We start from the raw sequence: 24,392 nt of genomic DNA, 5'->3' as shown, positions 1-24,392 counted from the left end.
CTGTCGGAGGGGCAGTACTGAGGGAGCGCCGCACTGTCGGAGGGGCAGTACTGAGGGAGCGCCGCACTGTCGGAGGGGCAGTACTGAGGGAGCGCCGCACTGTCGGAGGGGCAGTACTGAGGGAGCGCCGCACTGTCGGAGGGGCAGTACTGAGGGAGTGCCGCACTGTCAGAGGGGCGGTACTGCGGGAGTGCCGCACTGTCGGAGGGGTGGTACTGAGGGAGCCCCGCACTGTCAGAGGGGCTGTACTGAGGGAGCGCCGCACTGTCGGAGGGGCAGTACTGAGGGAGCGCCGCACTGTCGGAGGGGCAGTACTGAGGGAGCGCCGCACTGTCGGAGGAGCGGTACTGAGGGAGCGCCGCACTGTCGGAGGGGCAGTACTGAGGGAGCGCCGCACTGTCGGAGGGGCAGTACCGAAGGAGCGCCGCACTGTCGGAGGGGCAGTGCTGAGGGAGTGCCGCACTGTCGGAGGGGCAGTACTGAGGGAGCGCCGCACTGTCGGAGGGGCAGTGTTGAGGGAGCTCCGCACTGTCGGAGGGGCAGTGTTGAGGGAGCGCCGCACTGTCGGAGGGGCAGTACTGAGGGAGCGCCGCACTGTCGGAGGGGCAGTACTGAGGGAGCGCCGCACTGTCGGAGGGGCAGTACTGAGGGAGCGCCGCACTGTCGGAGGGGCAGTACTGAGGGAGCGCCGCACTGTCGGAGGGGCAGTACTGAGGGAGCGCCGCACTGTCGGAGGGGCAGTGTTGAGGGAGCACCGCACTGTCGGAGGGGCAGTGTTGAGGGAGCGCCGCACTGTCGGAGGGGCAGTACTGAGGGAGTGCCGCACTGTCGGAGGGGCAGTGTTGAGGGAGCACCGCACTGTCGGAGGGGCAGTGTTGAGGGAGCGCCGCACTGTCGGAGGGGCAGTGTTGAGGGAGCGCCGCACTGTCGGAGGGGCAGTGTTGAGGGAGCACCGCACTGTCGGAGGGGCAGTGCTGAGGGAGCGCCGCACTGTCGGACGGGCAGTACTGAGGGAGCGCCGCACTGTCGGAGGGGCAGTGTTGAGGGAGGGCCGCACTGTCGGAGGTGCCGTCTTTCGGATGAGACATTAAACTGAGGCCCCGTCTGCTCTCTCGGGTGGATGTAAAAGATCCCAGGGCACTATTTGGAAGAAGAGCAGGGGAGTTCCCCCCGGTGTCCTGGGGCCAATATTTATCCCTCAATCCACATAATAAAAACAGATTATCTGGTCATTATCACATTGCTGTGTGTGGGATCTTGCTGTGCACAAATTGCCTGCCGCGTTTCCCACATTACAACTCCAAAAGTACTTCAGCTCTGAAAAGTGCGTGGGGACGTCCGGTGACCGTGAAAGGCGCTATATAAATGCAAGTCTTTCTTTTTGGGTGAGCTACAGTGCCTGCTCCCGATTGGTGCACCCAGTGACCACTAACCTCGCCCCACCCCCTCACCCCGCCCCAGCCCCCAGAGACTGGAGGTTGGGTAGGGGGGGGACACGACCAGATTTAGCTCCGGGGGCTCCCCCAAGGCCAAATAGCCGACGACATCCCTTCCACCTCGTACATGAAGGAGGGAAGCCCTGGATTCTGGGGAGCAGCCTTGAACCCCCCCCACCACAGGGTACCCCGGGACTTTGCCCAGCACCCACCTGTCCCCTCACACAGCGCCGATTTAAGCAGCAGTTGTGAATGGGATTCCCCACACTCTGCAGATTCTCTCCTCTTCCAGGGCTGTGCCTTTAAACAGCTCAGGCAGAAAGGAACAAAGACTTGCATTTATATAGCGCCTTTCATGACCAGCGGACGTCCCAAAGCGCTCTACAACCAATGAAGTACTTTTGGAGTGTGGTCACTGTTGTAATGTGGGAAACGCGGCAAGCAATTTGTGCACAGCAAGCTCCCACACACAGCAGTGTGATAATGACCCAGATAATCTGTTTTTGTTATGTTGATTGGGGGATAAATATTGGCCCCAGGACACCGGGGAGAATTCCCCTCATTTTCTTCGAAATAGTGCCATGGGATCTTTTAGTCCACCTGAGAGAGAGCAGACAGGGCCTCGGTTTAACATCCAATCTGAAAGACGGCACCTCCGACAGTGCGGCACTCCCTCAGTACTGCCCCTCCGACAGTGCGGCGCTCCCTCAGCACTGCCCCTCCGACAGTGCGGCCCTCCCTCAGTTCTGCCCCTCCGACAGTGCGACGCTCCCTCAGTACAGCTCCTCCGACAGTGCGGCGCTCCCTCAGTACTGCCCCTCCGACAGTGCGGCGCTCCCTCAGTACTGCCCCTCCGACAGTGCGGCGCTCCCTCAGTACTGCCCCTCCGACAGTGCGGCGCTCCCTCAGTACTGCCCCTCCGACAGTGCGGCGCTCCCTCAGTACAGCCCCTCCGACAGTGCGGCACTCCCTCAGTACTGCCCCTCCGACAGTGCGGCATTCCCTCAGTACTGCCCCTCCGACAGTGCGGCGCTCCCTCAGTACTGCCCCTCCAACAGTGCGGCGCTCCCTCAGTAGTGCCCCTCCGACAGTGCGGCGCTCCCTAAGTACTGCCCCTCTGACAGTGCGGCGCTCCCTCAGTACTGCTCCTCCGACAGTGCGGCGCTCCCCCGACAGTGCGGCGCTCCCTCAGTACTGCCCCTCCGACAGGCGACGCTCCCTCAGTACAGCTCCTCCGACAGTGCGGCGCTCCCTCAGTACTGCCCCTCCGACAGTGCGGCGCTCCCTCAGTACTGCCCCTCCGACAGTGCGGTGCTCCCTCAGTACTGCCCCTCCGACAGTGCGGCGCTCCCTCAGTACTGCCCCTCCGACAGTGCGGCGCTCCCTCAGTACTGCCCCTCCGACAGTGCGGCACTCCCGCAGTACTGCCCCTCCGACAGTGCGGCACTCCCGCAGTACTGCCCCTCCGACAGTGCAGCGCTCCCTAAGTACTGCCCCTCCGACAGTGCGGCGCTCCCTCAGTACTGCCCCTCCGACTGTGCAGCGCTCCCTCAGTACTGCCCCTCCGACAGTGCAGCGCTCCCTAAGTACTGCCCCTCCGACAGTGCGGCGCTCCCTCAGTACTGCCCCTCCGACTGTGCAGCGCTCCCTCAGTACTGCCCCTCCGACAGTGCAGCGCTCCCTCAGTACTGCCCCTCTGACAGTGCGGCGCTCCCTCAGTACTGCTCCTCCAACAGTGCGGCACTCCCTCAGTACCGCCCCTCCGACAGTGCGGCGCTCCCTCAGTACCGCTCCTCCGACAGTGCGGCGCTCCCTCAGTACTGCCCCTCCGACAGTGCGGCGCTCCCTCAGTACTGCCCCTCCGACTGTGCAGCGCTCCCTCAGTACTGCCCCTCCGACAGTGCGGCGCTCCCTCAGTAGTGCCCCTCTGACAGTGCGGCGCTCCCTCAGTACCGCTCCTCCGACAGTGCGGCGCTCCCTCAGTACTGCTCCTCTGACAGTGCAGCACTCCCTCAGTACTGCTCCTCCGACAGTGCGGCGCTCCCTCAGTACTGCTCCTCCGACAGTGCGGCGCTCCCTCAGTACTGCTCCTCCGACAGTGCGGCGCTCCCTCAGTACTGCCCCTCTGACAGTGCAGCACTCCCTCAGTACTGCTCCTCCGACAGTGCGGCACTCCCTCAGTACTGCTCCTCCGACAGTGCGGCGCTCCCTCAGTACTGCTCCTCCGACAGTGCGGCGCTCTCTCAGTATAGCATTGGGAGTGTTAGCCTAGATCTTTGTGCTCAAGTCTCTGGAGTGGGACTCGAACCCACGACCTTCTGACTCCGAGGCGACAGAGCTGCCCACTAACCCGCGGCTGACACAGGGGCAGTGAGGCTGATTGTCATGATCCCTGTCGGGCCAATCCTGGGACTCCCAACTGAACCGATTCGAATGCTTTTTTTTCCTGATTCGTACGTTTGTTTCAAGGAGACGGTAAAGATGACGTCGGGTTTTTTCTTCCTCTACCCCACCACCCACAGCGCCCATCTGGTACCGGTCTTTTCCTTCGGCGAGAATGAGCTGTTCAACCAGGTGGCGAATCCCCGGGGCTCCCTGCTGAGGACAGTGCAGGAGAAGCTGCAGAAGGTGATGGGCCTGGCCATGCCACTGTTCCACGCCCGAGGAGTTTTCCAGTACAGCTTCGGACTCGTGCCCTTCCGCAATCCCGTCTACACTGTAGGTGAGGGGGAGCGAGAGCGAGCGAGCGAGGGACGCAGACTCACCACGAGGTTGTGTGCGGCGGTGGGCGGGGTAACGTTCTGGCGGGTCCTTGCGCAGGCCACTCACCGGCCTTTATACGGGAGAAACCGCGCCTGCCCGCAAATCTGCGCAGTTAAAAGGACCACGCTCGGGGGTGGGGCTGGTGGTGGTGGAGTGGGGGGCAAGGTTGGAGGCGAAGGTTGCGGTAGGAACCAGTTTGGGCCCGTTTTCAAACGGGAGGCCGGTGCGAAATTGGACCTCACATCTCACCCGCCAGCAGCTCGCCCGATCGCGGTATCGCATTTCCGCCCGCTCGTCTCTCCGGCGGTGGGTAAACACATGGCAGATGCAGTATAACGTGGATAAATGTGAAGTTATCTACTTTGGTAGGAAAAACATGAGGACAAAGTATTATTTAAATGGTAATGGCTTGGGAAGTGTGGATGTACAGAAGGACCTGGGTGTCCTTGTACACCGGTCATTGACAGCAAACATGCAGGAGCAGCAAGCAGTTAGGAAGGCCAATGGTATGTTGGCCTTCATTGCAAGAGGATTTGAGTACAAGAGCAAGGATGTCTTACCACAGTTATACAGGGCCTTGGTGAGACCACACCTGGAGTATTGTGTGCAGTTTGGTCTCCTTACCTAAAGAAGGATATACTTGCCACAGAGGGAGTGCAGCGAAGGTTCACCAGACTGATTCCTGGGATGGCAGGACTATCGTATGAGGAGAGATTGGGTCTACTGGGTCTGTATTCACTAGAGTTTAGAAGAATGAGAGAGGATCTCATTGAAACGTATAAAATTCTGACGGGGTTGGACAGACTGGATGCGGGGAGGATGTTTCCCCGGGGCTGGGAAGTCTAGAACAAGGGCTCACAGTCTCAGGATACAGGGTAGGAAATTTAGGAGCGAGATGAGGAGAAATGTTTTCACTCAGAGGGTGGTGAACCTGTGGAATTCTCTAAAACAGAAGGCTGTGGGGGCCAAGTCACTGAATATATTTAAGAGGGAGATGGATAAATGTCTAGAAACAAGGCATCAAGGGGTATGGGGAGAAAGCGGGAATATGGTGTTGAGATAGAGGATCAGCCATGATCATATTGAATGGCGGAGCAGGCTCGAGGGGCCGAATGGCCGACTCCTGCTCCTATTTCTTATGTTCTTATGCATCCACATTTGCTGACGATACAAAGCTCGGTGGGACAGTAATTTGAAGGTAGCGGCAAATGTAACCCTCCCGCCTGTCTTGAATAACAGGGAGAAAACAGGGGAACTACAGGCCAGTTAGCCTGACACCACTCATCAGGTAAATGCTACAATCCATTACTAAGGAAGTGATAACAGGGCACTTGGAAAATCGTATGATTAGGCAGAGTCAGCATGGTTTTATGAAAGGGAAATCATGTTTAACAAATTTATTAGAGTTTTTTTGAGGATGTAACTGGCAGAGTAGACAAAGGGAAACAGATGGATGTAGTATATTTGGATTTCCAAAAGCCATTCGAGAAGGTTGCAATGCATGATAAGGGCTCAAAGGGTTGGGGGTAATATATTAGCAGGGATAGAGGATTGGCTAACGGTTATAAAACAGAGAGTCGGGATAACCAGGTCATTTTCAGGTGGGCAGGCTGTAACTAGTGGGGTGCTGCAGGGTTTAGTGCTGGGGCCCCAGCTATTTACAATCTATATTAATGACTAAGATGAAGGGACCGAGTGCAATCTGTCCAAGTTTGCTGACGGTACAAAGCTCGGTGGGAATGTACGTTGTCAGGAGATCACAGAGCCTGCAAAGGGAAGGGGCTCAACTTTCCCCAGTGAGTTGCGCCGATTTTTTGCAGCAGGCCGCTTTTTTTGGCCCGATCAACTTGCACCAGCGTAACTCAGTTAGTTACCATTTTTTAGGCCAGTTTTTTTTTCAGTCAAAGGGGGGCGTTACCTGCCACCTGCCAATTCTGGCCATTTAGGCAAGTTTGGCCAGCTGAGAGTTACTCCAGTTCTGGTTAGGCCGGCGTATGTGGCCTCTGCAGAAAAATCATCCTGAGAATTAAGGGAATGGGCCCAGGTAAGGGAATCGGCCCAGGTAAGGGAATCAGTGCAGATAAGGGAATGGGCCCAGGTAAGGGAATCGGCCCAGGTAAGGGAATCAGCTCAGGTAAGGGAATCGGCCCAGGTAAGGGAATCAGCTCAGGTAAGGGAATCGGCCCAGGTAAGGGAATCGGCCCGGTAAGTGAATCGGCCCAGGTAAGGGAATGGGCCCAGGTAAGGGAATGGGCCCAGGTAAGGGAATGGGCCCAGGTAAGGGAATCGGGGTAGGTAAGGGAATGGGCCCAGGTAAGAGAATGGGCCCAGGTAAGGGAATCGGCCCAGGTAAGGGAATTGGCCCGGTAAGTGAATCGGCCCAGGTAAGGGAATGGGCCCAGGTAAGGGAATGGGCCCAGGTAAGGGAATCGGCTCGGGGAAGAGAATGGGCCCGGATAAAGGAATCGGCCCGGTAAGGGAATGTGCCCAGGTAAGGTAATCGGCTCAGGTAAGGGAATGGGCCCAGGTAAGGGAATGGGCCCAGTTAAGGGAATCGGCTCGGGTAAGGGAATGGGCCCAAGTAAGGGAATCGGCTCAGGTAAGGGAATGGCCCAAGTAAGGGAATCGGCTCAGTTAAGGGAATGGGCCCAGGTAAGGGAATGGGCCCAGGTAAGGGAATCGGCCCAGGTAAGGGAATCGGCCCAGGTAAGGGAATGGGCTCAGGTAAGGGAATCGGCTCAGGTAAGGGAATGGGCCCAGGTAAGGGAATGGGCCCAGGTAAGGGAATCGGTGCAGGTAAGGGAATCGGTGCAGGTAAGGGAATCGGTGCAGGTAAGGGAATGGGCCCAGGTAAGGGAATCGGCTCAGGTAAGGAATGGGCCCAGGTAAGGGTATCGGGGCAGGTAAGCGAGTTGGCCCAGGTAAGGGAATTGGCTCAGGTAAGGGAATGAGCCAAGGTAAGGGAATCGGCTCAGGTAAGGGAATGGGCCCAGGTAAGGGAATCGGCGCAGGTCAGGGAATCGGCCTAGGTAAAGGAATGGGCCTGGTTAAGGGAATGGGCCCAGGTAAGGGAATCGGCGCAGGTAAGGGAATGGACCCAGGTAAGGTAATGGGCCCAGGTCAGGGAATCGGCCCAGGTCAGGGAATGGGCCCAGGTAAGGGAATGGGCCCAGGTAAGGGAATCGGCTCAGGTAAGGGAATGGGTCCAGGTAAGAGAATGGGCCCAGGTAAGGGAATGGGCCCAGGTAAGGGAATCGGGGCAGGTAAGGGAATCGTGGCAGGTAAGGGAATCGGGGTAGGTAAGGGAATTGGCCCAGGTAAGGGAATGGGCCCAGGTAAGGGAATCGGGGCAGGTAAGGGAATTGGCCCAGGTAAGGGAATGGACCCAGGTAAGGGAATCGGGGCAGGTAAGGGAATTGGCCCAGGTAAGAGAATGGGCCCAGGTAAGGGAATGGGCCCAGGTAAGGGAATGGGCCCAGGTAAGGGAATCGGCTCAAGTAAGGGAATCGGGGCAGGTAAGGGATCGGGGCAGGTAAGGGAATCGGAGCAGGTAAGGGAATCGGGGCAGGTAAGGGATCGGGGCAGGTAAAGGAATCGGGGCAGGTAAGGGAATGGGCCCAGGTAAGGGAATCGGGGCAGGTAAGGGATCGGGGCAGGTAAAGGAATCGGGGCAGGTAAGGGAATGGGCCCAGGTAAGGGAATCGGGGCAGGTAAGGGAATCGGGGTAGGTAAGGGATCGGGGAAGGTAAGGGATTGGGACAGGTAAGGGAATGGGCCCAGGTAAGGGAATGGGCCCGGGTAAGGGATCGGAGCAGGTAAGAGATCGGGGCAGGTAAAGGATCGGGGCAGGTAAGGGAATGGGCCCAAGTAAGGGAATCGGGGCAGGTAAGGGAATCGGCCCAGGTAAAGGATCGGGGCAGGTAAGGGAATCGGCCCAGGTAAGGGAATGGGCCCAGATAAGGGATATGGGCAGGTAAGGGAATGGGCCCAGGTAAGGGATCGGGGCAGGTAAGGGAATCGGGGCAGGGAAGGGAATCGGGGCAGGTAAGGGAATTGGGGCAGGTAAGGGAATTGGCTCAGGTAAGGGAATGGGCCCAGGTAAGGGAATCAGCTCAGAAAAGGGAATCGGCGCAGGTAAGGGAATGGGCCCAGGTAAGGGTATCGGGGCAGGTAAGCGAATCGGCCCAGGTAAGGGAATCGGCTCAGGTAAGGGAATCAGCTCAGGTAAGGGAATGGGCCCAGGTAAGGGAATCAGCTCAGGTAAGGGAATCGGGGCAGGTAAGGGAATCGGCTCAGGAAAGGGAATCGGCCCAGGTAAGGGAATCGGCTCAGGTAAGGGAATGGGCCTGGGTAAGGGAATCGGCTCAGGTAAGGGAATGGGCCCAGGTAAGGGAATCGGCTCAGGTAAGGGAATCAGGGCAGGTAAGGGTATCGGGGCAGGTAAGGGAATCGGCACAGGTAAGGGAATCGGCCTGGAGAAGGGAATGGGCCCAGGTAAGGGAATGGGCCCAGGTAAGGGAATCGGCCCAGGTAAGGGAATGGGCCCAGGTAAGGGAATCGGCTCAGGTAAGGGAATGGGCCCAGGTAAGGGAATGGGCCCAGGTAAGGGAATCGGTGCAGGTAAGGGAATCGGTGCAGGTAAGGGAATCGGTGCAGGTAAGGGAATGGGCCCAGGTAAGGGAATCGGCTCAGGTAAGGAATGGGCCCAGGTAAGGGTATCGGGGCAGGTAAGCGAGTCGGCCCAGGTAAGGGAATTGCTCAGGTAAGGGAATGAGCCCAGGTAAGGGAATCGGCTCAGGTAAGGGAATGGGCCCAGGTAAGGGAATCGGCGCAGGTCAGGGAATCGGCCAAGGTAAAGGAATGGGCCTGGTTAAGGGAATGGGCCCAGGTAAGGGAATCGGCGCAGGTAAGGGAATTGACCCAGGTAAGGTAATGGGCCCAGGTCAGGGAATCGGCCCAGGTCAGGGAATGGGCCCAGGTAAGGGAATGGGCCCAGGTAAGAGAATGGGCCCAGGTAAGGGAATGGGCCCAGGTAAGGGAATCGTGGCAGGTAAGGGAATCGGGGTAGGGAAGGGAATTGGCCCAGGTAAGGGAATGGGCCCAGGTAAGGGAATGGACCAAGGTAAGGGAATCGGGGCAGATAAGTGAATCGGGTCAGGTAAGGGAATTGGCCCAGGTAAGAGAATGGGCCCAGGTAAGGGAATGGGCCCAGGTAAGGGAATGGGCCCAGGTAAGCGAATCGGCTCAGGTAAGGGAATCGGGGCAGGTAAGGGAATCGGGGCAGGTAAGGGAATGGGCCCAGGTAAGGGAATCGGCTCAGGTAAGGGAATCGGGGCAGGTAAGGGATCGGGGCAGGTAAGGGAATCGGGGCAGGTAAGGGATCGGGGCAGGTAAAGGAATCGGGGCAGGTAAGGGAATGGGCCCAGGTAAGGGAATCAGGGCAGGTAAGGGAATGGGCCCAGGTTAGTGAATCGGGGCAGGTAAGGGAATCGGGGCAGGTAAGGGAATCGGGGCAGGTAAGGGAATCGGGGCAGGTAAGGGATCGGGGAAGGTAAGGGATTGGGACAGGTAAGGGAATGGGCCCAGGTAAGGGAATGGGCCCGGGTAAGGGATCGGAGCAGGTAAGAGATCGGGGCAGGTAAGGGAATGGGCCCAGGTAAGGGAATCGGGGCAGGTAAGGGATCGGGGCAGGTAAGGGAATCGGGGCAGGTAAGGGAATCGGGGCAGGTAAGGGAATGGGCCCAGGTAAGGGAATCGGGGCAGGTAAGGGATCGGGGCAGGTAAAGGAATCGGGGCAGGTAAGGGAATGGGCCCAGGTAAGGGAATGGGCCCAGGTCAGTGAATCGGGGCAGGTAAGGGAATCGGGGCAGGTAAGGGATTGGGACAGGTAAGGGAATGGGCCCAGGTAAGGGAATGGGCCCGGGTAAGGGATCGGAGCAGGTAAGAGATCGGGGCAGGTAAGGGATCGGGGCAGGTAAGGGAATTGGCCCAGGTAAGGGAATGGACCCAGGTAAGGGAATCAGGGCAGGTAAGGGAATTGGCCCAGGTAAGAGAATGGGCCCAGGTAAGGGAATGGGCCCAGGTAAGCGAATCGGGGCAGGTAAGGGAATGGGCCCAGGTAAGGGAATGGGCCCAGGTAAGGGAATCGGGGCAGGTAAGGGAATCGGGGCAGGTAAGGGAATTGGCTCAGGTAAGGGAATCGGGGCAGGTAAGGGAATGGGCCCAGGTAAGCGATCTGGGCAGGTAAGGCATCGGGGCAGGTAAGGGAATGGGCCCAGGCAAGGGAATGGGCATAGGTAAGGGAATCGGCCCAGGTAAGGGAATGGGCCCAGGCAAGGGAATCGGGGCAGGTAAGGGAATGGGCCCAGGTAAGGGATCGGGGCAGGTAAGGGAATGGGCCCAGGTAAGGGAATTGGCCCAGGTAAGGGAATGGGGGCATGTATGTGAATCGGCCTAGGTAAGGGATCGGGGCAGGTAAGGGAATGGGCCCAGGTAAGGGAATGGGCCCAGGTAAGGGAATCGGGGCAGGTAAGGGAATGGGCCCAGGTAAGGGATCGGGGCAGGTAAGGGAATGGGCCCAGGTAAGGGAATGGGCCCAGGTAAGGGATCGGGGCAGGTAAGGGATCGGGGCAGGTAAGGGAATGAGCCAAGGTAAGGGATCGGGGCAGGTAATGGAATGGGCCCAGGTAAAGGAATCGGGGCAGGTAAGGGGATCGGGCCAGGTAAGGGAATCGGCCCAGGTCAGGGAATCCGGGCAGGTAAGGGAATGGGCCCAGATAAGGGAATGGGCCCAGGTAAGGGAATCAGGGCAGGTACGGGAATGGGCCCAGGTAAGGGAATGGGCCCAGGTAAGGGAATCGGGGCAGGTAAGGAATTGGGGCAGGTAAGGGAATGGGGGCAGGTAAGGGATCGGGGCAGGTAAGGGAATCGGGGCAGGTAATGGAATCGGGGCAGGTAAGGGAATCGCGGCAGGTAAGGGAATTGGCCCAGGTAAGGGAATGGGCCCAGGTAAGGGAATCGGGGCAGGTAAGGGAATCGGGGCAGGTAAGGGAATCGCGGCAGGTAAGGGTATTGGCCCAGGTAAGGGAATCGGGGCAGGTAACGGAATCAGCTCAGGTAAGGGAATGGGCCCAGGTAAGGGAATCGGGGCAGGTAAGGGAATCGGGGCAGGTAAGGGAATCAGGGCAGGTAAGGGAATGGGCCCAGGTAAGGGAATTGGGGCAGGTAAGGGAATGGGCCCAGGTAAGGGAATTGGCCCAGGTAAGGGAATAGGCCCAGTTAAGGGATAGGGGCAGGTAAGGGAATAGGGGCAGGTAAGGGAATCGGGGCAGGTAAGGGAATTGGCCCAGGTAAGGGAATGGGCCCAGGTAAGGGTATTGGCCCAGGTAAGGGAATTGGGGCAGGTAAGGGAATCGGTGCAGGTAAGGGAATGGGCCCAGGTAAGGGAATCGGCTCAGGTAAGGAATGGGCCCAGGTAAGGGTATCGGGGCAGGTAAGCGAGTCGGCCCAGGTAAGGGAATTGGCTCAGGTAAGGGAATGAGCCCAGGTAAGGGAATCGGCTCAGGTAAGGGAATGGGCCCAGGTAAGGGAATCGGCGCAGGTCAGGGAATCGGCCCAGGTAAAGGAATGGGCCTGGTTAAGGGAATGGGCCCAGGTAAGGGAATCGGCGCAGGTAAGGGAATGGACCCAGGTAAGGTAATGGGCCCAGGTCAGGGAATCGGCCCAGGTCATGGAATGGGCCCAGGTAAGGGAATGGGCCCAGGTAAGGGAATCGGCTCAGGTAAGGGAATGGGCCCAGGTAAGAGAATGGGCCCAGGTAAGGGAATGGGCCCAGGTAAGGGAATCGGGGCAGGTAAGGGAATCGTGGCAGGTAAGGGAATCGGGGTAGGTAAGGGAATTGGCCCAGGTAAGGGAATGGGCCCAGGTAAGGGAATCGGGGCAGGTAAGGGAATTGGCCCAGGTAAGGGAATGGACCCAGGTAAGGGAATCGGCTCAAGTAAGGGAATCAGGGCAGGTAAGGGATCGGGGCAGGTAAGGGAATCGGAGCAGGTAAGGGAATCGGGGCAGGTAAGGGATCGGGGCAGGTAAAGGAATCGGGGCAGGTAAGGGAATGGGCCCAGGTAAGGGAATCGGGGCAGGTAAGGGAATCGGGGCAGGTAAGGGAATCGTGGCAGGTAAGGGAATCGGGCCAGGTAAGAGAATCGGGGCAGGGAAGGGAATCGGCCCAGGTAAGGGAATTGGGGCAGGTAAGGGATGGGCCCAGGTAAGGGAATGGGCCCAGGCAAAGGAATCGGGGCAGGTACGGGAAAGGGCCCAGGTAAGGGAATGGGCCCAGGTAAGGGAATCGGGGCAGGTAAGGGAATCGGGGCAGGTAAGGGAATCGATGCAGGTAAGGGATAGGGGCAGGTAAGGGAATTGACCCAGGTAAGAGAATGGGCCCAGGTAAGGGAATCGGGGCAGGTAAGGGAATTGGCTCGGGTAAAGGAATCGGGGCAGGTAAGGGAATGGGCCCAGGTAAGGGATCGGGGCAGGTAAGGGATCGGGGCAGATACGGGATCGGGGCAGGTAAGGGAATGGGTCCAGGTAAGGGATCAGGACAGGTAAGGGAATGGGCCCAGGTAAGGGATCGGAGCAGGTAAGGGAATGGGCCCAGGTAAGGGAATCGGGGCAGGTAAGGAATCAGGGCAGGTAAGGGAATCGGGGCAGGTAAGTGAATCGGCCAGCTAAGAGATCGGGGCAGGTAAGTGAATGGGCCCAGGTAAGGGAATGGGCCCAGGCAAGGGAATCGTGGCAGGTAAGGGAATGGGCCCAGGTAAGGGATCGGGGCAGGTAAGGGAATGGGCCCAGGTAAGGGAATTGGCCCAGGTAAGGGAATCGGGGCAGGTAAGGGAATCGGCTCAGGTAAGGGAATCGGGGCAGGTAAGGGAATGGGCCCAGGTAAGGGAATGGGCCCAGGTAAGGGAATCAGGACAGGTAAGGTAATCGGGGCATGTAAGGGAATCGGGGCAGGTAAGGGATCGGGGCAGGTAAGGGATCAGGGCAGTTAAGGGAATGGGCCCAGGTAAGGGAATGGGCCCAGGTAAGGGATCGGAGCAGGTAAGGGAATTGGCCCAGGTAAGGAATCGGGGCAGGTAAGGGAATGGGCCCAGGTAAGGGAATCGGGGCAGGTAAGGGAATCGGGGCAGGTAAGAGATTCGGGGCAGGGAAGGGAATCGGCCCAGGTAAGGGAATTGGGGATGGTAAGGGAATGGGCCCAGGTAAGGGAATCGGGGCAGGCACGGGAAAGGGCCCAGGTAAGGGAATGGGCCCAGGTAAGGGAATCGGGGCAGGTAAGGAATCGGGGCAGGTAAGGGAATGGGCCCAGGTAAGGGAATCGGGGCAGGTAAGGGAATCGGGTAGGTAAGGTAAGTGGGGGAGGTAAGGGAATTGGCCCAGGTAAGGGAATGGGCCCAGGTAAGGGAATTGGGGCAGGTAAGGGAATTGACCCAGGTAAGGGAATTGGCCCAGGTAAGGGAATGGGCCCAGGTAAGGGAATGGGCCCAGGTAAGGGAATCGGCTCAGGTAAGGGAATTGGGGCAGGTAAGTGAATCGGGGCAGGTAAGGGATCGGGGCAGGTAAGGGAATCGGAGCAGGTAAGGGAATGGGCGCAGGTAAAGGAATCGGGGCAGGTAAGGGAATCGGGGCAGGTAAGGGAATGGGCCCAGGTAAGGGAATGGGCCCAGGTAAGGTAATCATTGCAGGTACGGGAAAGGGCCCAGGTAAGGGAATGGGCCCAGGTAAGGGAATCGGGGCAGGTAAGGAATCAGGGCAGGTAAGGGAATCGGGGCAGGTAAGGGAATCGGGGCAGGTAAGGGATCGGGGCAGGTAAGGGAATCGGGGCAGGTAAGGGAATGGGCCCAGGTAAGGGTATTGGCCCAGGTAAGGGAATCGGGGCAGGTAACGGAATCGGCTCAGGTAAGGGAATCGGGGCAGGTTAGGGATCGGGGCAGGTAAGGGATCGGGGCAGGTAAGGGAATGGGCCCAGGTAAGGGATCGGGGCAGGTAAGGGAATGGGCCCAGGTAAGGGATCGGGGCAGGTAAGGGAATCTGGGCAGGTAAGGGATCATGGCAGGTAAGGGAATGGGCCCAGGTAAGGGAATCGAGGCAGGTAAGGGAATCGGCCCAGGTAAGGGATCGGGGCAGGTAAGGGAATCGGCCCAGGTAAGGGAATGGGCCCAGGTAAGGGATCGGGGCAGGTAAGGGAATGGGCCCAGTTAAGGGATCGGGGAAGGTAAGGGAATTGGCCCAAATAAGGGAATCGGGGCAGGTAAGTGAATAGGCCCAGGTAAGGGAATGGGCCCAGGTAAGTGAATGGGCCCAGGTAAGGGTATCGGGGTAGGTAAGGGAATGGGCCCAGGTAAGGGAATCGGGGCAGGTAAGGAATCGGGGCACGTAAAGGAATCGAGGCAGGTAAGGGAATCGGGGCAGGTAAGGGATAGGGGCAGGTAAAGGAATCGGGGCAGGTACGGGAATCGGGGCAGGTAAAGGAATGGGCCCAGGTAAGGGAATGGGCCCAGGTAAGGGAATGGGCCCAGGTAAGGCATCGGGGCAGGTAAGGGAATGGGCGCAGGTAAGGGAATGGGCCCAGGTAAGGGAATGGGCCCAGGTAAGGGAATCGGGGCAGGTAAGGGAATGGGCGCAGGTAAGGGAATGGGCCCAGCTAAGGGATCGGGGCAGGTAAGGGAATCGGGGCAGGTAAGGAAATCAGGGCAGGTAAGGGAATGGGCCCAGGTAAGGGAATGGGCCCAGGTAAGGGAATAGGGGCAGGTAAGGGAATCGGGGCAGGTAAGGGAATCGGGGCAGGTTAGGGATCGGGGCAGGTAAGGGATCGGGGCAGGTAAGGGAATGGGCCCAGGTAAGGGATCGGGGCAGGTAAGGGAATGGGCCCAGGTAACGGATCGGGGCAGGTAAGGGAATCGGGGCAGGTAAGGGATCATGGCAGGCAAGGGAATGGGCCCAGGTAAGGGAATCGAGGCAGGTAAGGGAATCGGCCCAGGTAAGGGATCGGGGCAGGTAATGGAATCGGCCCAGGTAAGGGAATGGGCCCAGGTAAGGGATCTTGGCAGGTAAGGGAAGGGCCCAGTTAAGGGATCGGGGAAGGTAAGGGAATTGGCCCAGGTAAGGGAATCGGGGCAGGTAAGGGAATCGGCCCAGGTAAGGTAATCGGGGCAGGTAAGGAAATGGGCGCAGGTAAGTGAATGGGCCCAGGTAAGGCAATTGGGGCAGGTAAGGGAATGGGCCCAGGTAAGGGAATGGGCCCAGGTAAGGGAATCGGGGCAGGTAAGGAATCGGGGCACGTAAGGGAATTGAGGCAGGTAAGGGAATCGGGGCAGGTAAGGGATCGGGGCAGGTAAAGGAATCGGGGCAGGTACGGGAATCGGGGCAGGTAAAGGAATGGGCCCAGGTAAGGGAATCGGGGCAGGTAAGGGATCGGGGCAGGTAAGGGAATTGGGGCAGGTAAGGGAATGGGCCCAAGTAAGGAAATCGGTGCAGGTAAGGGAATCGGGGCAGGTAAGGGAATCGGGGCAGGTAAGGGAATGGGCCCAGGTAAGGGAATGGGCCCAGGTAAGGGAATCGGGGCAGGTAAGGGAATGGGCCCATGTAAGGGAATCGGGGCAGGTAAGGGAATCGGGGCAGGTAAGGGAATGGGCCCAGGTAAGGGAATGGGCCCAGGTAAGGGAATGGGCCCAGGTAAGGGATCGGGGCAGGTAAGGGAATCGGGGCAGGTAAGGGAATGGGCCCATGTAAGGGAATCGGGGCAGGTAAGGGAATCGGGGCAGGTAAGGGAATGGGCCCAGGTAAGGGAATGGGCCCAGGTAAGGGAATCGGGGCAGGTAAGGGAATGGGCCCAGGTAAGGGATCGGGGCAGGTAAGGGAATGGGCCCAGGTAAGGGAATGGGCCCAGTTAAGGGATCGGGGCAGGTAAGGGATCGGGGCAGGTAAGGGAATGGGCCAAGGTAAGGGATCGGGGCAGGTAAGGGAATGGGCCCAGGTAAGGGAATCGGGGCAGGTAAGGGAATCAGGATCGGCCCAGGTAAATGAATCCGGGCAGGTAAGGGAATGGGCCCAGGTAAGGGAATGGGCCCAGGTAAGGGAATCGGGGCAGGCACGGGAATGGGCCCAGGTAAGGGAATGGGCCCAGGTAAGGGAACCGGGGCAGGTAAGGAATCGGGGCAGGTAAGGGAATCGGGGCAGGTAAGGGAATCGGGGCAGGTAAGGGAATCGGGGCAGGTAAGGGTATTGGCCCAGGTAAGGGAATCGGGGCAGGTAAGGGATTGGGCCCAAGTAAGGGAATGGGCCCAGGTAAGGGAATAGGGGCATGTAAGGGAATCGGGGCAGGTAATGGAATCGGGGCAGGTTAGGGATCGGGGCAGGTAAGGGATCGAGGCAGGTAAGGGAATGGGCCCAGGTAAGGGAATGGGCCCAGGTAAGGGATCGCGGCAGGTAAGGGAATGGGCCCAGGTAAGGGAATCGGGGCAGGTAAGGGATCGTGGCAGGTAAGGGAATGGGCCCAGGTAAGGGAATCGGGGTAGTTAAGGGATCGGGGCAGGTAAGGGATCGGGGCAGGTAAGGGAATGGGCCCAGGTAAGGGAATGGGCCCAGGTAACGGTTAGGGGCAGGTAAGGGATCGGGGCAGGTAAGGGAATGGGCCCAGGTAAGGGAATCGGGGCAGGTAAGGGAATCAGCCCAGGTAAGGAATCGGGGCAGGTAAGGGAATCGGCCCAGGTAAGGGAATGGGTCCAGGTAAGGGATTAGGGCAGGTAAGGGAATGGGCCCAGGTAAGGGATCGGGGCAGGTAAGGGAATGGGCCCAGGTAAGGGAATCGGGGCAGGTAAGGGAATCGGGGCAGGTAAGGGAATCGGCCCAGGTAAGGGAATCGGGGCAGGTAAGGGAATGGGTCCAGGTAAGGGAATGGGCCCAGGTAAGGGAATCGGGGCAGGTACGGGAATGGGCCCAGGTAAGTGAATGGGGCCAGGTAAGGGAATCGGGGCAGGTAAGGAATCAGGGCAGGTAAGGGAATCGGGGCAGGTAAGTGAATCGGCCCAGGTAAGGGATCGGGGCAGGTAAGTGAATGGGCCCAGGTAAGGGAATGGGCCCAGGCAAGGGAATCGGGGCAGGTAAGGGAATGGGCCCAGGTAAGGGATCGGGGCAGGTAAGGGAATGGGCCCAGGTAAGGGAATTGGCCCAGGTAAGGGAATCGGGGCAGGTAAGGGAATCGGCTCAGGTAAGGGAATCGGGGCAGGTAAGGGAATGGGCCCAGGTAAGGGAATGGGCCCAGGTAAGGGAATCGGGACAGGTAAGGGAATCGGCCCAGGCAAGAGAATCGGGGCAGGTAAGGGAATGGGCCCAGGTAAGGGAATGGGCCCAGGTAAGGGATCGGGGCAAGTAAGTGAATCGGCGCAGGTAAGGGAATGGGCCCAGGTAAGGGATCGGGGCAGGTAAGGGAATGTGCCAAGGTAAGGGATCGGGGCCGGTAAGGGAATGGGCCCAGGTAAGGAAATCGGGGCAGGTAAGGGAATCGGGCCAGGTAAGGCAATCGGGGCAGGTAAGGGAATGGGCCCAGGTAAGGGAATGGGCTCAGGTAAGGGAATCGGCTCAGGTAAGGGAATGGGCCCAGGTAAGGGAATGGGCCCAGGTAAGGGAATGGGTCCAGGTAAGGGAATCGGGGCAGGTACGGGAATGGGCCCAGGTAAGGGAATGGGCCCAGGTAAGGGAATCGGGTCAGGTAAGGGATCGGGGCAGGTAAGGGAATCGGCCGAGGTCAGGGATCGGGGCAGGTAAGGGAATCGGCCCAGGTAAGGGAATGGGCCCAGGTAAGGGAATCGGGGCAGGTAAGGGAATCGGGGCAGGTAAGGGAATTGGGGCAGGTAAGGGAATTGGCCCAGGTAAGGGAATGGGCCCAGGTAAGGGAATCGGGGCAGGTAAGGGAATTGGCCCAGGTAAGGGAATGGGGCAGGTAAGGGATCGGGGCAGGTAAGGGAATGGGCCCAGGTAAGGGATCGGGGCAGGTAAGGGAATCTGCCCAGGTAAGGGAATGGGCCCAGGTAAGGGATAGGGGCAGGTAAGGGAATGGGCCCAGGTAAGGCATCGGGGCAGGTAAGGGAATGGCCCAGGTAAGGGAATGGGTCCAGGTAAGGGAATCGGGGCAGGTAACGGAATCGGCTCAGGTAAGGGAATTGGGGCAGGTAAGGGAATGGGCCCAGGTAAGGGAATGGGCCCAGGTAAGGGAATCTGCCCAGGTAAGGGAATGGGCCCAGGTAAGGGAATGGGCCCAGGTAAGGGAATCTGCCAAGGTAAGGGAATGGGCCCAGGTAAGGGATCGGGGCAGGTAACGGAATGGGCCCAGGTAAGGCATTGGGGCAGGTAAGGGAATGGCCCAGGTAAGGGAATGGGTCCAGGTAAGGGAATCGGGGCAGGTAACGGAATCGGCTCAGGTAAGGGAATTGGGGCAGGTAAGGGAATGGGCCCAGGTAAGGGAATGGGCCCAGGTAAGGGAATCGGGGCAGGTAAGGGAATCGGGGCAGGTAAGGGATCGGGGCAGGTGAGGGATCGTGGCAGGTAAGGGATTGGGTCCAGGTAAGGGAATGGGCCCAGTTAAGTAATCGGGGCAGGTAAGGGAATCGGCCCAGGTAAGGGAATGGGGGCATGTATGTGAATCGGCCCAGGTAAGGGAATCGGGGCAGGTAAGGGAATGGGCCCAGGTAAGGGATCGGCGCAGGTAAGGGAATGGGCCCAGGTAAGGGAATGGGCCCAGGTAAGGGATCGGGGCAGGTAAGGGATCGGGGCAGGTAAGGGAATGAGCCAAGGTAAGGGATCGGGGCAGGTAAGGGAATGGGCCCAGGTAAAGGAATCGGGGCAGGTAAGGGAATGGGCCCAGGTAAGGGAATCAGGGCAGGTACGGGAATGGGCCCAGGTAAGGGAATCGGGGCAGGTAAGGAATCGGGGCAGGTAAGGGAATGGTGGCAGCTAAGGGATCGGGGCAGGTAAGGGAATCGGGGCAGGTAAGGGAATCGGGGCAGGTAAGGGAATCGGGGCAGGTAAGGGAATCGCGGCAGGTAAGGGTATTGGCCCAGGTAAGGGAATCGGGGCAGGTAACAAAATCAGCTCAGGTAAGGGAATGGGCCCAGGTAAGGGATCGGGGCAGGTAAGGGAATCGGTGCAGGTAAGGGAATCAGGGCAGGTAAGGGAATGGGCCCAGGTAAGGGAATCGGGGCAGGTAAGGGAATGGGCCCAGGTAAGGGAATTGGCCCAGGTAAGGGAATAGGCCCAGTTAAGGGATCGGGGCAGGTAAGGGAATAGGGGCAGGTAAGGGAATCGGGGCAGGTAAGGGAATCGGGGCAGGTAAGGGAATTGGCCCAGGTAAGTGAATGGGCCCAGGTAAGGGTATTGGCCCAGGTAAGGGAATCGGGGCAGGTAAGGGAATCGGCTCAGGTAAGGGAATCGGGGCAGGTAAGGGAATGGGCCCAGGTAAGGGAATGGGCCCAGGTAAGGGAATAGGGGCAGGTAAAGGAATCGGGGCAGGTAAGGGAATCGGGGCAGGTTAGGGATCGGGGCAGGTAAGGGATCGGGGCAGGTAAGGGAATGGGCCCAGGTAAGGGATTGGGGCAGGTAAGGGAATGGGCCCAGGTAAGGGATCGGGGCAGGTAAGGGAATCGGGGCAGGTAAGGGATCGTGGCAGGTAAGGGAATGGGCCCAGGTAAGGGAATCGAGGCAGGTAAGGGAATCGGCCCAGGTAAGGGATCAGGGCAGGTAAGGGAATTGGCCCAGGTAAGGGAATGGGCCCAGTTAAGGGATCGGGGCAGGTAAGGGAATAGGGGCAGGTAAGGGAATTGGGGCAGGTAAGGGAATCGGGGCAGGTAAGGGAATTGGCCCAGGTAAGGGAATGGGCCCAGGTAAGGGTATTGGCCCAGGTAAGGGAATCGGGGCAGGTAAGGGAATCGGCTCAGGTAAGGGAATGGGCCCAGGTAAGGGATCGGGGCAGGTAAGGGAATGGGCCCAGGTAAGGGAATGGGCCCAGTTAATGGATCGGGGCAGGTAAGGGATCGGGGCAGGTAAGGGAATGGGCCAAGGTAAGGGATCGGGGCAGGTAAGGGAATGGGCCCAGGTAAGGGAATCGGGGCAGGTAAGGGAATCAGGATCGGCCCAGGTAAGGGAATCCGGGCAGGTAAGGGAATGGGCCCAGGTAAGGGAATGGGCCCAGGTAAGGGAATCGGGGCAGGCACGGGAATGGGCCCAGGTAAGGGAATGGGCCCAGGTAAGGGAACCGGGGCAGGTAAGGAATCGGGGCAGGTAAGGGAATCGGGGCAGGTAAGGGAATGGGCCCAGGTAAGGGTATTGGCCCAGGTAAGGGAATCGGGGCAGGTAAGGGATTGGGCCCAAGTAAGGGAATGGGCCCAGGTAAGGGAATAGGGGCATGTAAGGGAATCGGGGCAGGTAAGGGAATCGGGGCAGGTTAGGGATCAGGGCAGGTAAGGGATCGGGGCAGGTAAGGGAATGGGCCCAGGTAAGGGAATGGGCCCAGGTAAGGGATCGCGGCAGGTAAGGGAATGGGCCCAGGTAAGGGAATCGGGGTAGTTAAGGGATCGGGGCAGGTAAGGGATCGGGGCAGGTAAGGGAATGGGCCCAGGTAAGGGAATGGGCCCAGGTAAGGGTTCGGGGCAGGTAAGGGATCGGGGCAGGTAAGGGAATGGGCCCAGGTAAGGGAATCGGGGCAGGTAAGGGAATCAGCCCAGGTAAGGAATCGGGGCAGGTGAGGGAATCGGCCCAGGTAAGGGAATGGGTCCAGGTAAGGGATTAGGGCAGGTAAGGGAATGGGCCCAGGTAAGGGATCGGGGCAGGTAAGGGAATGGGCCCAGGTAAGGGAATCGGGGCAGGTAAGGGAATCGGGGCAGGTAAGGGAATCGGCCCAGGTAAGGGATCGGGGCAGGTAAGGGAATGGGTCCAGGTAAGGGAATGGGCCCAGGTAAGGGAATCGGGGCAGGTACGGGAATGGGCCCAGGTAAGTGAATGGGGCCAGGTAAGGGAATCGGGGCAGGTAAGGAATCAGGGCAGGTAAGGGAATCGGGGCAGGTAAGTGAATCGGCCCAGGTAAGGGATCGGGGCAGGTAAGTGAATGGGCCCAGGTAAGGGAATGGGCCCAGGCAAGGGAATCGGGGCAGGTAAGGGAATGGGCCCAGGTAAGGGATCGGGGCAGGTAAGGGAATGGGCCCAAGTAAGGGAATTGGCCCAGGTAAGGGAATCGGGGCAGGTAAGGGAATCGGCTCAGGTAAGGGAATCGGGGCAGGTAAGGGAATGGGCCCAGGTAAGGGAATGGGCCCAGGTAAGGCAATCGGGACAGGTAAGGGAATCGGCCCAGGCAAGGGAATCGGGGCAGGTAAGGGAATGGGCCCAGGTAAGGGAATGGGCCCAGGTAAGGGATCGGGGCAAGTAAGTGAATCGGCGCAGGTAAGGGAATGGGCCCAGGTAAGGGAATGGGCCCAGGTAAGGGAATCGGGGCAGGTAAGGGAATTGGCCCAGGTAAGGGAATGGGGCAGGTAAGGGATCGGGGCAGGTAAGGGAATGGGCCCAGGTAACGGATCGGGGCAGGTAAGGGAATCTGCCCAGGTAAGGGAATGGGCCCAGGTAAGGGATAGGGGCAGGTAAGGGAATGGGCCCAGGTAAGGCATCGGGGCAGGTAAGGGAATGGGCCCAGGTAAGGGAATGGGCCCAGGTAAGGGATCGGGGCAGGTAAGGGAATGGGCCCAGGTAAGGCATTGGGGCAGGTAAGGGAATGGCCCAGGTAAGGGAATGGATCCAGGTAAGGGAATCGGGGCAGGTAACGGAATTGGCTCAGGTAAGGGAATTGGGGCAGGTAAGGGAATGGGCCCAGGTAAGGGAATCGGGGCAGGTAAGGGAATCGGGGCAGGTAAGGGATCGGGGCAGGTGAGGGATCGTGGCAGGTAAGGGATTGGGCCCAGGTAAGGGAATGGGCCCAGTTAAGTAATCGGGGCAGGTAAGGGAATCGGCCCAGGTAAGGGAATGGGGGCATGTATGTGAATCGGCCCAGGTAAGGGAATCGGGGCAGGTAAGGGAATGGGCCCAGGTAAGGGATCGGGGCAGGTACGGGAATGGGCCCAGGTAAGGGAATCGGAGCAGGTAAGGAATCGGGGCAGGTAAGGGAATGGGGGCAGGTAAGGGAATCGGGGCAGGTAAGGGAATCGCGGCAGGTAAGGGAATTGGCCCAGGTAAGGGAATGGGCCCAGGTAAGGGTATTGGCCCAGGTAAGGGAATCGGGGCAGGTAACGGAATCAGCTCAGGTAAGGGAATGGGCCCAGGTAAGGGAATCGGGGCAGGTAATCGAATCGGGGCAGGTAAGGGAATCAGGGCAGGTAAGGGAATCGGGGCAGGTAAGGGAATCGGGGCAGGTAAGGGAATCGCGGCAGGTAAGGGAATTGGCCCAGGTAAGGGAATGGGCCCAGGTAAGGGTATTGGCCCAGGTAAGGGAATCGGGGCAGGTAACGGAATCAGCTCAGGTAAGGGAATGGGCCCAGGTAAGGGAATCGGGGCAGGTAATCGAATCGGGGCAGGTAAGGGAATCAGGGCAGGTAAGGGAATGGGCCCAGGTAAGGGAATCGGGGCAGGTAAGGGAATGGGCCCAGGTAAGGGAATGGGCCCAGGTAAGGGAATCGGGGCAGGTAAGGGAATGGGCCCAGGTAAGGGAATTGGCCCAGGTAAGGGAATAGGCCCAGTTAAGGGATCGGGGCAGGTAAGGGAATAGGGGCAGGTAAGGGAATCGGGGCAGGTAAGGGAATCGGGGCAGGTAAGGGAATTGGCCCAGGTAAGTGAATGGGCCCAGGTAAGGGTATTGGCCCAGGTAAGGGAATCGGGGCAGGTAAGGGAATCGGCTCAGGTAAGGGAATCGGGGCAGGTAAGGGAATGGGCCCAGGTAAGGGAATGGGCCCAGGTAAGGGAATAGGGGCAGGTAAAGGAATCGGGGCAGGTAAGGGAATCGGGGCAGGTTAGGGATCGGGGCAGGTAAGGGATCGGGGCAGGTAAGGGAATGGGCCCAGGTAAGGGATTGGGGCAGGTAAGGGAATGGGCCCAGGTAAGGGATCGGGGCAGGTAAGGGAATCGGGGCAGGTAAGGGATCGTGGCAGGTAAGGGAATGGGCCCAGGTAAGGGAATCGAGGCAGGTAAGGGAATCGGCCCAGGTAAGGGATCAGGGCAGGTAAGGGAATTGGCCCAGGTAAGGGAATGGGCCCAGTTAAGGGATCGGGGCAGGTAAGGGAATAGGGGCAGGTAAGGGAATTGGGGCAGGTAAGGGAATCGGGGCAGGTAAGGGAATTGGCCCAGGTAAGGGAATGGGCCCAGGTAAGGGTATTGGCCCAGGTAAGGGAATCGGGGCAGGTAAGGGAATCGGCTCAGGTAAGGGAATGGGCCCAGGTAAGGGATCGGGGCAGGTAAGGGAATGGGCCCAGGTAAGGGAATGGGCCCAGTTAATGGATCGGGGCAGGTAAGGGATCGGGGCAGGTAAGGGAATGGGCCAAGGTAAGGGATCGGGGCAGGTAAGGGAATGGGCCCAGGTAAGGGAATCGGGGCAGGTAAGGGAATCAGGATCGGCCCAGGTAAGGGAATCCGGGCAGGTAAGGGAATGGGCCCAGGTAAGGGAATGGGCCCAGGTAAGGGAATCGGGGCAGGCACGGGAATGGGCCCAGGTAAGGGAATGGGCCCAGGTAAGGGAACCGGGGCAGGTAAGGAATCGGGGCAGGTAAGGGAATCGGGGCAGGTAAGGGAATGGGCCCAGGTAAGGGTATTGGCCCAGGTAAGGGAATCGGGGCAGGTAAGGGATTGGGCCCAAGTAAGGGAATGGGCCCAGGTAAGGGAATAGGGGCATGTAAGGGAATCGGGGCAGGTAAGGGAATCGGGGCAGGTTAGGGATCAGGGCAGGTAAGGGATCGGGGCAGGTAAGGGAATGGGCCCAGGTAAGGGAATGGGCCCAGGTAAGGGATCGCGGCAGGTAAGGGAATGGGCCCAGGTAAGGGAATCGGGGTAGTTAAGGGATCGGGGCAGGTAAGGGATCGGGGCAGGTAAGGGAATGGGCCCAGGTAAGGGAATGGGCCCAGGTAAGGGTTCGGGGCAGGTAAGGGATCGGGGCAGGTAAGGGAATGGGCCCAG

General features: G+C 59.2%; 1 protein-coding gene across 1 annotated transcript in view; it reads left to right on the top strand.

The window, feature by feature from the left end:
* mogat3a (monoacylglycerol O-acyltransferase 3a) overlaps positions 1-24,392 on the top strand; it is a 50,587-nt gene that overhangs the window by 11,413 nt on the left and 14,782 nt on the right. Inside the window, exon 5 of the mRNA XM_070863564.1 lies at positions 3,959-4,158. Coding sequence (XP_070719665.1) covers positions 3,959-4,158 — 200 coding nt within the window. The remainder of the gene's footprint in view (positions 1-3,958; positions 4,159-24,392) is intronic.

Source organism: Pristiophorus japonicus, chromosome 20 (assembly GCF_044704955.1).
Source record: "Pristiophorus japonicus isolate sPriJap1 chromosome 20, sPriJap1.hap1, whole genome shotgun sequence".
In the NCBI taxonomy this organism is placed as follows: domain Eukaryota; kingdom Metazoa; phylum Chordata; class Chondrichthyes; family Pristiophoridae; genus Pristiophorus; species Pristiophorus japonicus.
The sequence above is the reverse complement of the archived record's forward strand: the minus strand, read 5'-3'. Positions and strand labels throughout refer to the sequence as shown.